Source organism: Ornithodoros turicata, chromosome 3, assembly GCF_037126465.1.
Source record: "Ornithodoros turicata isolate Travis chromosome 3, ASM3712646v1, whole genome shotgun sequence".
In the NCBI taxonomy this organism is placed as follows: Eukaryota; Metazoa; Arthropoda; class Arachnida; order Ixodida; family Argasidae; genus Ornithodoros; species Ornithodoros turicata.
The window spans coordinates 91062964-91073883 of record NC_088203.1 but is presented as its reverse complement, the minus strand read 5'-3'; the positions used below and the strand labels follow the sequence as shown (position 1 = coordinate 91073883).

At 44.5% G+C, this 10920-nt stretch overlaps 3 protein-coding genes across 4 annotated transcripts; 1 reads left to right on the top strand and 2 right to left on the bottom strand.

Annotated features, from left to right (window-relative positions):
• Positions 1–53: 53 nt before the first annotated feature.
• On the bottom strand, positions 54–1010 carry LOC135388812 (eukaryotic translation initiation factor 3 subunit F-like). Its single transcript, XM_064618632.1, has one exon. The coding sequence runs from the start codon at positions 905–907 to the stop codon at positions 89–91; it is 819 nt and encodes a 272-aa protein (XP_064474702.1). The 5' UTR covers positions 908–1010; the 3' UTR covers positions 54–88.
• A 278-nt stretch (positions 1011–1288) lies between these two features.
• LOC135388811 (ATP-dependent Clp protease ATP-binding subunit clpX-like, mitochondrial) lies at positions 1289–10371 on the top strand. 2 transcript variants are annotated; one of them, XM_064618631.1, is made up of 11 exons: positions 1289–1595; positions 3055–3120; positions 4072–4362; positions 5988–6136; positions 6408–6582; positions 7257–7445; positions 7968–8132; positions 8226–8479; positions 8539–8838; positions 8898–8990; positions 9490–10371. In XM_064618631.1, the coding sequence occupies exons 2-11, from the start codon at positions 3057–3059 to the stop codon at positions 9667–9669; spliced, it is 1860 nt and encodes a 619-aa protein (XP_064474701.1). In that variant the 5' UTR covers positions 1289–1595; positions 3055–3056; the 3' UTR covers positions 9670–10371. The 2 variants fall into 2 exon arrangements, with proteins under 2 accessions (XP_064474701.1, XP_064474700.1); XM_064618630.1 differs by lacking the exon at positions 1289–1595 and adding an exon at positions 1790–1880.
• A 100-nt stretch (positions 10372–10471) lies between these two features.
• On the bottom strand, positions 10472–10858 carry LOC135389742 (iron-sulfur cluster assembly 1 homolog, mitochondrial-like). Its single transcript, XM_064619772.1, has one exon. The coding sequence runs from the start codon at positions 10856–10858 to the stop codon at positions 10472–10474; it is 387 nt and encodes a 128-aa protein (XP_064475842.1).
• Between the last annotated feature and the right edge of the window lie 62 nt (positions 10859–10920).

Below are 10920 nucleotides of genomic sequence, written 5' to 3'. Positions count from 1 at the left end.
TGGTGATGTCCATATACTCTAGGCAGCCTATACATGTGATTCCATGCGGTGTCTGACCTTCATCCAAGAAGTATTTATTTGCATGCTACTACATTAGGCTAAGCTTCTCATTGAGTCCCAGTTGAGTCTTAGTCAGCTGTGCCAGGTAGACAACCATGAGCAGGTCTTTCATGTTACAATTAAGCATGTCTTGGAACTTCTCTGGCTCCATCTGTGGTACACTCTGGATGATGTCCAACAGCATACGTCCGATCTGGTTGTCGGGAGGCGCCTTCCCCGTCAAGACGTCGTCCACGTAGGTGATGACGATCTCCAGCATTTCCCGCATCTCTTTGGCCGACTTGCTGACAGTGTCGAAGTCAGGAATGCATTCTACACTGCGTTGTTTGTTGTGTTTCGTGCCTTGCGTTACCTTAAGTCCAACCAGTTCGGCGTCGTAGCCCACGACTTCCATTTTACAAGGCGAGAACATAGTGCCGAGGTTCTTCCCTGGAACACCGAACGGCGTACTTGTGTAAGCTTTCATGTTGATTTTGCCGTCTGCCATGAGGGTGTCCACGGTGAGGTGAATGGGATTTGAAGCCTCACGGCTGTAGTAGTCGTGGATGAGCACTGAGTGGCTGGTGACATCTGGACCGGTAGCGTACCAGCCAACGATGCCTTCTGCAGGGTTTACCTTCTTGTGGAGCTCAAACATGTTCTTGGCGAACTCTAAGTCGACTGCCACCTCGTCCTGAGATTCGTTGTGTGGGACGCAAAAGCAGTTGGTGACTTCAACACCGCCTTTCTCGTAGGAGCCGAGTAGCGTGCCAATAACACGTTCTGCGCCGTCATTTCGACGCTCGAAAGAATCGATGATCGCAAAAAGTACGACGGGATGAACCTTTACTGTTATATTTGGAGCCATGAATGAAATCTGGACAGTTTTAACGCAGGAACTTCGATCATTCACAAATCCACAACATACGCTACGAAAGAAACGTGAGCCGAAAGATGGCGGACAGGTTCTGGTTGCCAGATGCAGACACATTTTTCCGCTCTGTTCTGCTGCCGCCTTTCCCTATTCTAGATAAGAAATGATACGATCATACGTACAATTTTCAGCTGATTTTATGCTCTTACAACGCTGTACAACGTGAAATGTTTTTCTAGAAAGACGCCATAATGTAATAACGTGTGAACATAGAACGTAGTGAACGCGGAATACGTGACAAAAATCGACGATGTCAGTAGCAGTCAGATTACGTCAACTGTGAGATCAAATGAATCCTTTGATTGGGTGGGAATACTAAAATACTGATACACAACAAAAGTGCTGTGTAATATGGGCAATGTGAAACAGTTTCGTTTCGTTGCCGTTCCATACCGCAACACCCTCTCGCGATGTCGGAGAGAAACCTCCCATGACGTCTCGTTGAGAAGGCAAGCTGCCCTCTGAAATGAGTTTTAGAACTGGGTATTTGGATTACTTTCGCCATTGCCATTGACCAGAAACACGAGAGAAGGAACGTTCATGATCCACTTTCATGCACCATCGGAAGCGAAGGGAATTACGCGACATACTATCACACTCCAGTAGCCCTTCCCCCATTCAGGTGAGCTGTTCAGTTTGGATTCTGCTAATTCTTAGGCTTATATACCTTGTTGTGCACCGTAATGTCACTTTCCTCTGCATGCTGCGCTCCTGCTAAGCGGCGATATGCATGACAGAAATACTCGTACAGCTTGGATTTTAAATTTGCGCCGATGTCGCTGATACACAACGCTAGCAACTTTTTCTTCATCTGTTAACTATTGTTTACATATGTGTTGTGTTCTGCGCACGGCGTGCTACACACAGCATCGCGGCTTGCTGGGGGTATCGTTGACTCTATATTCTGGTGAATATGATAGATCACCGAGCGAGAAAAGCGTGAGATATGCAACGGAGGTCGTCATTTCTCGGCAGAGCGTTGTTGTGCAATCCAATCCACCTAATCGGTGATCGTACGACGTGCACGGGTTCTGTAAAGCATTACTTTCTGTGTACAAAAGTCTCCGACGGTATAGGTTCCAGGGACAAAGCGGAGTCGTGCGATTTGGCACACACGTCTGTTTACAAAGCTTTTTCTTTTCTTGTTCAGCCTTGCTTTCATGCCAAGGTAGCACCTACAAATAAACACGGTTAAAGTGTCAGCTCGTCACCAAAGCGTTCACGCTCTACCTAATTACACTTCTGTTTTCATAATCAGTCACAAAGTAATGGCATCGTTGAGGGTGATCCCCCATCTTTCTCCCTCACCACCACCCACCCACACCCAAAGAGGAAAAAAAAAGTGATATTTGATGCAGGAATTTCCTGCATCCATATTGCCTTCAGATAACTTCCTGAGTTGGGAGAAGTAGTGAAAGTTTCCCAGCTATACTTCCTCGCTGCACAGAGAAAGCTGACCTGAATGTTGCCTCCTACATTCGAGAAAGAGAAACAGCAATGTAAGAGGTCATGAAAGAGGGCCATTAGATTATGTCAGCGATGGAGTCACCAGGACGACCTTAGAAAGTGGTGGCTGGGACAGCACTATGATTATCTTATCCGTACCGATAACTTGAGAGATGTGTCCTTAGCCCTGAAAGTATCTGTTTGCTCGGGGGTGCTGTTTCATATTGGCGTTATCTTTTATGGTTCTCTGTATTGTTTTAAGAACCCAAGAATCGAGAGGAATTGTGCACGAGCACCTTGTGTTTCGTTAGTGACACAGCTAAATTCCAGAGTGGCCATAAAAAATGCACCGTTGGCGTCGACACTGTGCTATCACCTTGTTGTGGCGCACACAGCAGGCGATAAAAACAATTTTATCTGTGACAAAAACGGAGCAATCTATAAAGCAGCGTTCACACGCCTGCAGATTTTACGAATAGAAAATTTCGTAAAATTGTGGAAATGCCATTTTGGAGAATGTTCTTGGTGATTTGCTTCTGGAGCGGTTTTTTGCAGTCTAATACCATTATAGTTTAAGTACATTTTGTGACGCATACGAACTGTTTATTATACATGTCTAAGCATGTTTCTTTCAGAAATGTCAGCCATACGATGTGGGGTCAGTCCAACACGCTCATTTATACTTGCTCACGTCACAAAACGTAAGTCTCATTTGCGGTTCCAGTGTCGTTATTTGTGTGACAGATTGCACTCACTTATTAAATATGCTATGTGGATCAGATGCTATGGTTCAGCAAGATCCACGGCAGTTGCAATTTTCCCCATCGCTGTTATACGGTTCCCGCATTACTAAACCGGATGTCCTCTGTTCGCTTCTTTCTGAATCATTGTGTTGGCCCCAAATCCCAACGTTCTCGTAAATCTGTCTTTGTAACTCCTTTTTTCTTCAATATTTCATTCATACTCACTTTTAACAGCGGTCAACACATAGTGCAGCCCAGAAATCCAATGTATAAACCAGTGGTGGCCACTAACTACTTCTACAGTAGTTTAACTATAACTACTAACTACTTTGTAATGGAGTAGTTTAACTAGTAGTTCAACGACTTTTCAGAGGAGTAGTTAAAACTACTTCGTTAACTACTGCAATGTATTTTAACTACATCTATAACTACTTAACCTTGTCCATCAACAACAATCCCTTGTAGTGTCCTTGGACACCTAAATACGAATCAAGAGCAATGACAAACTTTGGCTCAAGCCATTGCTACGATCGTCAAATACAAAGCTTGCGGCGGGATTCTTTCTGTGCCTACTCGATAAACTAAGTTGCAGAATTATTTTACAGCAAATGAGGCTTCACTAGACCAGTAAAGCTTGCGGCAAAACCTGAAGTAGTTGGCGCCTGCAGTAACCTAACTACTGTAGTTAGTTACTCAAAATAGTAGTTTATCTAGTAGTTGCCACTATATTTCTGCAAGTAGTTGATAACTACTTTTTAACTACAATCAGGTAGTTTAACTAGTAGTTTAACTACATGTAGTTAACTACTGGCCATCACTGGTATAAACTGACGTTTCTTTTGGGGGGGGGGGGGGCGATCGCCCCCCTTTTATCCGCCACTGGTGCAGCCCTTATTTCCGATATTGCAGATAAACTTTCACCAAGAAACAGACCACCTGGCTCCGACCAGAAGGGACTAACCTTTCGTTCAAGCTGCACACACAGGCATTTTGTGTCTGCATCGGCACCTGTATACCTGCGTGTCGGGTCTGGAGGAACTGGGAGCACCGATGGGGCCGGAGATATGGGAGTCCGTGGTGGGACGGGTATGGAGAGGGGAGCGGGCACGACACGCAGCACGGGTTCAGGAAACCGCGGAGACGGACACCTGTGCTGTCCAAAATGTGGCAATCCATGCACACATGTGGAAACTTTTGTCTGTAAGTTGCCTTTGAACACTTGGTAGTATATCTCGTAATCATTTCATCTCGGTAGCCCAGCTAGATAAGATATAAAAGCTTGCGTGGCTCTGTAGTCTGTGAGTGTCGTATGCTGATAGAGCCTTGGTCACAATATTAAATTTTAGGGGCTGTTTGATGGCTTTCAATCTTACATGTTGTTTCACTTCTTGCAAGTTCGTTGTAGTGTGTACAAAAGAAAAAAAAAGGTTCGTAGGGTTTCGGGCGTAGAATTTACATTGGTCGCTTCTCTAATGTAATTTAGTTAGCTTTATTAATTCATAAAATATCTTAAGTTAGTTAGCAATAATAAATAACTAGGAATTAAATTAATTACATTTACGTAGTTAACTCACCTCACTGTAACGCAAAAGTGTTACACGTAATTTCTCGAGTGTCAGCTGCATAAATACTGTAGAAGTGTTTTTTTTCGCGCGGAAATATTTTTCGAGTTTTTCGCGCACACCTCCAAGATCGCGAATTTAAGTTCCCGCGAATAACTCTGGCCATATGAGGGCGAAAATCGTTCGGCGTTCGACGCTATACCGCGACTACCTGACCCTTTCTACTCCATGCAGCATAGGCAGTTTAAGCAAGCGCAGAAGATTGTTTTATCCCGTCAGGCAAGATGAAAAGAAATGAAAATTCATCATGCTTTTGTTACTCCTATAAACGCTTTGCACTATACATGCAATATACCACGAAGCCAGAACATGCATTTCCCCGCATTCTCAAAACCAGCTTGAATGATAGTACCACATCTCAACCGAACTGGTCAGTGCCCCGAGTGATAATTAATAAGAACTGCTAAAATAAACTGGCTAACTTGCACACGGCCAGTACTATGGTCTCCTACAGGGTCCCTAAAGGCCACTTGACAGGACCTTTCCTCCTATCTCTGTGAGGAGAAGGGAATAGACCTAGAATGCCGCAATCCACGTGAACAACGGATGTCTTAGTACGTGCCGAAATATGCCCGAGTATTGACGGCGGCACGATATGCAAGAGCAAAGCACTCCCGGAAACCTGTGTCGCGAATTTAAGTTCTCGCGAATCAATCCTCAAAGCAGCTCTGCTCGAAAACGCGAAAATATTTTCCACACGGAAAAAACCACTTCTACAGTAATTAAAAGGGCGTAAATTCTACTTGAGAACATCATATATTCCCTGTGAATACCATATTATCGAGTGATGCATTGGGATTATCGTCATGGGATTATTGACCTTTAAGGTAACCTACTGCAGGATACCTCTGTATTATAATCATTACCTCTGTGAAACATGTTCCAAGCCTATTTTGACCCTGACCTTGACTGCAACAGGTGTACTGTAGGTAAAGAAGGGGTAATGAATTCTTCAAAAATTCTTCAAGGTTAATCTCTGTTGTCCCACTTTTCATGGACATTCTGTTATTCATTACCTCTCACACAATTGGCATGACCTTCTGTCAGATGTACAAGGGTTTGCTTACCACTAGAAGTGGAATACATCTACATCTCTCTACACTTGTTGAGGTGGCTAAGTTGTTGCTAGTGAGGAACAGGCATTTCTGTAGTGTTTCCTGCTGTAATGTTCAACTGTAACACGCATAACTTTTTATTTTTCAGCATCAACTAGGTTTGTAAAGTGTGAAAAATGCAATCACTTCTTCGTCGTCTTGTCCGACATGGACACAAAGAAAACTCTGAAGGAGGCACGCGTCAACTCTGAGAAATTGGGTGGAACGGCGCGAAAACCTCCTCCTCCACCAAAAAAGGTAAATTATCTGTTACTAGTCCCTGGTACTGGGTGACATACGTGACAGTAGCAACGTTGGGCTTAAATGCAGAAATAATTTGCTTCTCTCATTGCCTGACCTTCAGTACATTGTATTTAATCATTTATTGACGCCCCAAAGGCCCTAGAAATGGTATTACGTCGTGTAAACAACGACATACATGAGCATGACACAACTTGCTATGAATCAAGCACACAATTACGTATGTCACAGGACGAAATGAATCTAGTGTTGTTCTTTCCTACTCCAGATCTACGAATACCTGAATCAGCACGTCATCGGACAGGACTATGCCAAGAAAGTGCTCTCTGTGGCGGTGTATAATCATTACAAACGGATCTACAACAACATGCCTGCTGGCCCACCCACACGCACAGAAAGCACTGTTGTTGATGGGCAGACACATACTTCATTCACGACAAGAGGTATACAATTCTCACAGGGCGCAGTGTACAAATATGCAGTGTGTTCGTTGTTTGCTAATGCACTTATGTGTAAGATGACCTTGAGCTGAAGCCTGCTGTGTTAACTGCAGTTGCAGAGTTGATGTTTGTACACAGCAAATGCAACAATAAATACCAAACAAATTCCTTATGCTTGGACTGTCACCAGACGGTCAGCATTATCATTAACTAAAAGAAAGGTTAATGAAAATATTCAATATTAAATTATGCTTCCCAAGAATCCTATACGGGAAGCAAGGAAGGTAGTGGTTTATTCAGACCCCCCCCCCCCCCCTCCCCAAATGTTTGGCAATGCCCCCTATTGTTTTTTTCCTGTGTACTGCTGTTACAGTGTAACTGCACCCCTAATTACATAGGGAACACTGCCGTATGGGGGGGGGGGGGTTTGCCCCCTTCCTCCTTAAATCCACCCCTGTATCAGAGTTCTATAAAACAACATATATTATTGTTTTGTGCGACGTCAGAGAAGGATTGGATTGGAGAAGATTTTAGACATTATTGCTTGCTGTTACAAGAATGTATAATCATTTTGTTAGTAACATGTATGAGGTGGTGAATCCAAATGGCTTTGAAAGGACATTGTTGCACGCTTCCCTGAATGCACAATATGGTGACACCTCTGCTTTGCTATGCAGATTTATTGCACATATCTGGCATTACACATGGCAATGCACTGGGTCTAGGCTTCCAGCCTCCATCAGGACAGCAGCAACAGTCGGAGCAAGATTCTCGTTCAAATCGTGGTACCGAGGTGCTTGAAGCTTCAGATGCCGAAATCAGGCTAGAAAAAAGCAACATCCTTCTCCTAGGACCCACAGGTTCAGGTAATTATGCTCTGTAGATCAAGCTTTTTTTTTTCATTAGCAGTTGCTATGCACTTTGTGTTTCATTGGCTTTCCAGCTCTTGGCACGTGCCGAAAAATGCAGAAAACCACCCTCCAAATGCCTTTTTAGAAATCCGGCATTTTCTGATTTTTTTTTTTTTTTTTAATACTATATTTCCTCTATTCCAAACATATTGGTATCAACAAAAATGTTGGAGTGCGCAATTCCTTTCAAATTCTATGCATTTGTGAATTGAGATTTGGTATTTTCTGCCGTATAAATTGTTTGTTTGTTTTTGTTCTCTCTGTTTACCTAGAAATGCCAAATCGTGACCTTCCCATAATACAGTACTCATACAGCCAACTTGAATCCCGCTATTTATGTTTAAAGCTTAATATTACTGCAGATTTTTTTTCTATTCGAAATAGACGGCAATATACACCCTCCGAATTTCCGTCACAATAATTGTTCTGGAACTCGAAGTTACGTCTCGTTCTTGAGCGTCCTAAAAACATTTTCAGGCAAGACTCTACTGGCACAGACAATTGCTCGGTGTCTGGATGTCCCTTTCGCAATCTGTGATTGCACAACACTCACACAGGCTGGCTACGTAGGTGAAGATATTGAATCTGTAATTGCAAAGCTTCTACAGGACGCCAACTTCAACGTAGAAAAGGCTCAGCAAGGCAAGGCTTCTAGTTTCCGAAAATTGAACGGCACAGTCGATGCTCTTCGGTGACCAACCAGTACTACCACATTCTTTCTTTTGCTCTGTACAGGCATCGTGTTTTTGGACGAAGTGGACAAGATAGGGGCTGTCCCGGGCATCCACCAATTGAGGGATGTGGGTGGGGAGGGCGTACAGCAAGGCATGCTCAAAATGCTGGAAGGCACCCTCGTCAGCGTACCGGAACGCAGCTCCCGAAAGCTTCGCGGGGAAGCCCTCGTCGTGGACACCACCAATGTCCTATTTGTGGCTTCGGGAGCTTTCAACGGTTTGGACCGCATTGTTGGACGAAGACGCAACGAAAAGGTGACCTCGCGCAAGGTATGGTTAGCCATACTTTTTCACCGACTCTGCTTCTTCCGTAGTACCTTGGTTTTGGTGCCCCGGTGTTAGAGTCCCCAGGGAGACGGGCTGCGTCGCAAGCGGAACTGGCAAACGCATCCCCCCACGTTAGCGCCAGCGATGACAACGCCGAGCGGGACGCGCTCCTCCGCGGGGTGGAGGCGCGTGACCTCATCGAGTTTGGAATGATCCCCGAATTTGTAGGTCGTTTTCCCGTCCTGGTACCCTTCCACAGCCTCAGCGAAGACATGCTGGTGCAAATTCTCACAGAGCCACGCAATGCGCTGGTTCCACAGTATCAGACACTCTTTGGAATGGATAAGGTGAGAGAAAGATAAAGGTGATATATGTCCTCCGTGACGTTACAAAACATTGACTGCAGGTCGAGCTGACGTTTGCACCTGAAGCGCTGCGGGCAATCGCTCACCAAGCAATGGAGCGAAAGACTGGTGCACGAGGCCTCAGGGCGATCATGGTAGGTGCTGAAACCTTTTCATCGTGGGTGACTATGTGAATGAGAAGGAAACATGTCAGCATGGGTGTTCCGTGGGGTGGAGGGGCAACTCCAAGATCACTGGCTGTGATCGCAGGTAATCACGGTCCGATGTCGTCATAATAATCTAAATCTTATCCGCCGGATCTCCTGCATATTAAGTGTGATTATCGTTATTCTACATATTATGCAGTGTCTGTTGGTGGCACACTTTGTCTCCCCTTGGAAGCTCTTTGCACAAAGATGTGCCTTAGATGTGCTCAAAGTGCCTCAGTCGTACCGAGCTGACATTATTTTGTGTGAGAAGTCCTTGATAACATCTCCACCTTTTCTTTCTTTTTTTATCTGCATAGAAGGTGCCTCTGTGAAACACACCTCCTGCAGCATTTTATCATGGTACCAAACCATGTGTTCGAAGAAGTCCACTCACTCGTGTTTACATAAGTGTTGCACAAATCTTTCTTTTCCCTCTGTCTTGCAGGAAACTATCCTCCTCGACCCCATGTTTGAGATCCCAGGCTCCGACGTGGCCACTGTTCACATTTCCAACGAAGCAGCAATGGGACACTGCGCACCACTTTACATCCGCGGTCGACCTGCAGAGAGAGTCTTTTACGACGAACCCTCTCCTCCTGACCAGGAGAGGGCAGTTAGCTCCTAGTGTCTCAAAATTAGCATATGCATCCCACTTCTGAATGGAGCACAAACAGATGTATAAAATTTGGAATCGGCTCTGGAAGTTAGACAGTTAACGAAATAGTACGCTGAAACCGCTTAATCTTAAATCGTAATATCATTGACTCGGGGAGGTAAAGTCACGGTTGAGCAATGGCGTGTACCCATTCTTGTCCTTGCAGGAACGGTTCAGCTTTCATGTGGTAAGGACAGTATAGTCAGTGTGATCTGGACTGAGTACCAAAACCTTCTTTCCTTCTCTCTGTACTTTCTTTTTGCCCTGTCCTTTTAAGATTCTTTGGGAGATCCTTCATATGCTTTGACAGATCCATATCTGGATTTACGGAGCTAACTTATGCAAATTGTAATGTAATCTGTATTGTCCAGTGACAAGCTCTTTTTATATTTCCATGCAGGCTTAGCAGCTGCCATTTCATAAATTTGTCTGTCGCTGTTTTTTGATGAGTGGATGCCCTGACCACTAAGTTTTTAGTATTTTGTTGGAGTTTCCAGGACATTCGTACGTGTGTTGTATGATAGGTTCATTTGGTCTGCGCAAAAATCTGCCATGAAATTCTCCGCAGGACATCTGCAAGACGCTCGTTACCACAGGTCGTTTGTACAGTTTACATGCAGCTGGAAGTGGGTTGTGTGCTGTTAAAAATGTAAATTAAACAAGTTGAATATATACATGGCTTGTGTTTCACATCAAGAACAACAGAAGGAGGATCACCACACTATAATTTACTGACAACGAAAAATAATCTCTAAATAACCTACGCAAGTTGTCATACAGTAAAACTTTCTCCACAGCCGCATGTGCCCTTGACATTTGGATTGTTGAAGACAAATTCACTCGAAAGTTTGGTCTCAACGAAGTCCATTTCCGTTCCCAAAAGCGTTAACTGCGCTTTAGAATCGATGAACACCTTCACTCCGTCTTGGCACACTTCGATGTCAAACTTTCCCTTCTCCTTGGCATAGTCCAGTACGTAAGTGAGCCCGTTGCACCCACGTTGCTTGACTCCAACTCGAAGCCCGACGGCGTCTTGCTGTGATCCTAACAGCTTTTGAATTCGTTCAACAGCAGCCTTCGTAAGGACCAATGCTGCTCTATGCGGTACACCGCGCTTTCCAGAAACCGCACGGACTGTGGCACTTAGTTGTGATGCCATTGGTTTGTACGCAGATCACGTCTTCTAAAAACGAAAGCTGAGCATCTCCGAAGGTTTTAAAG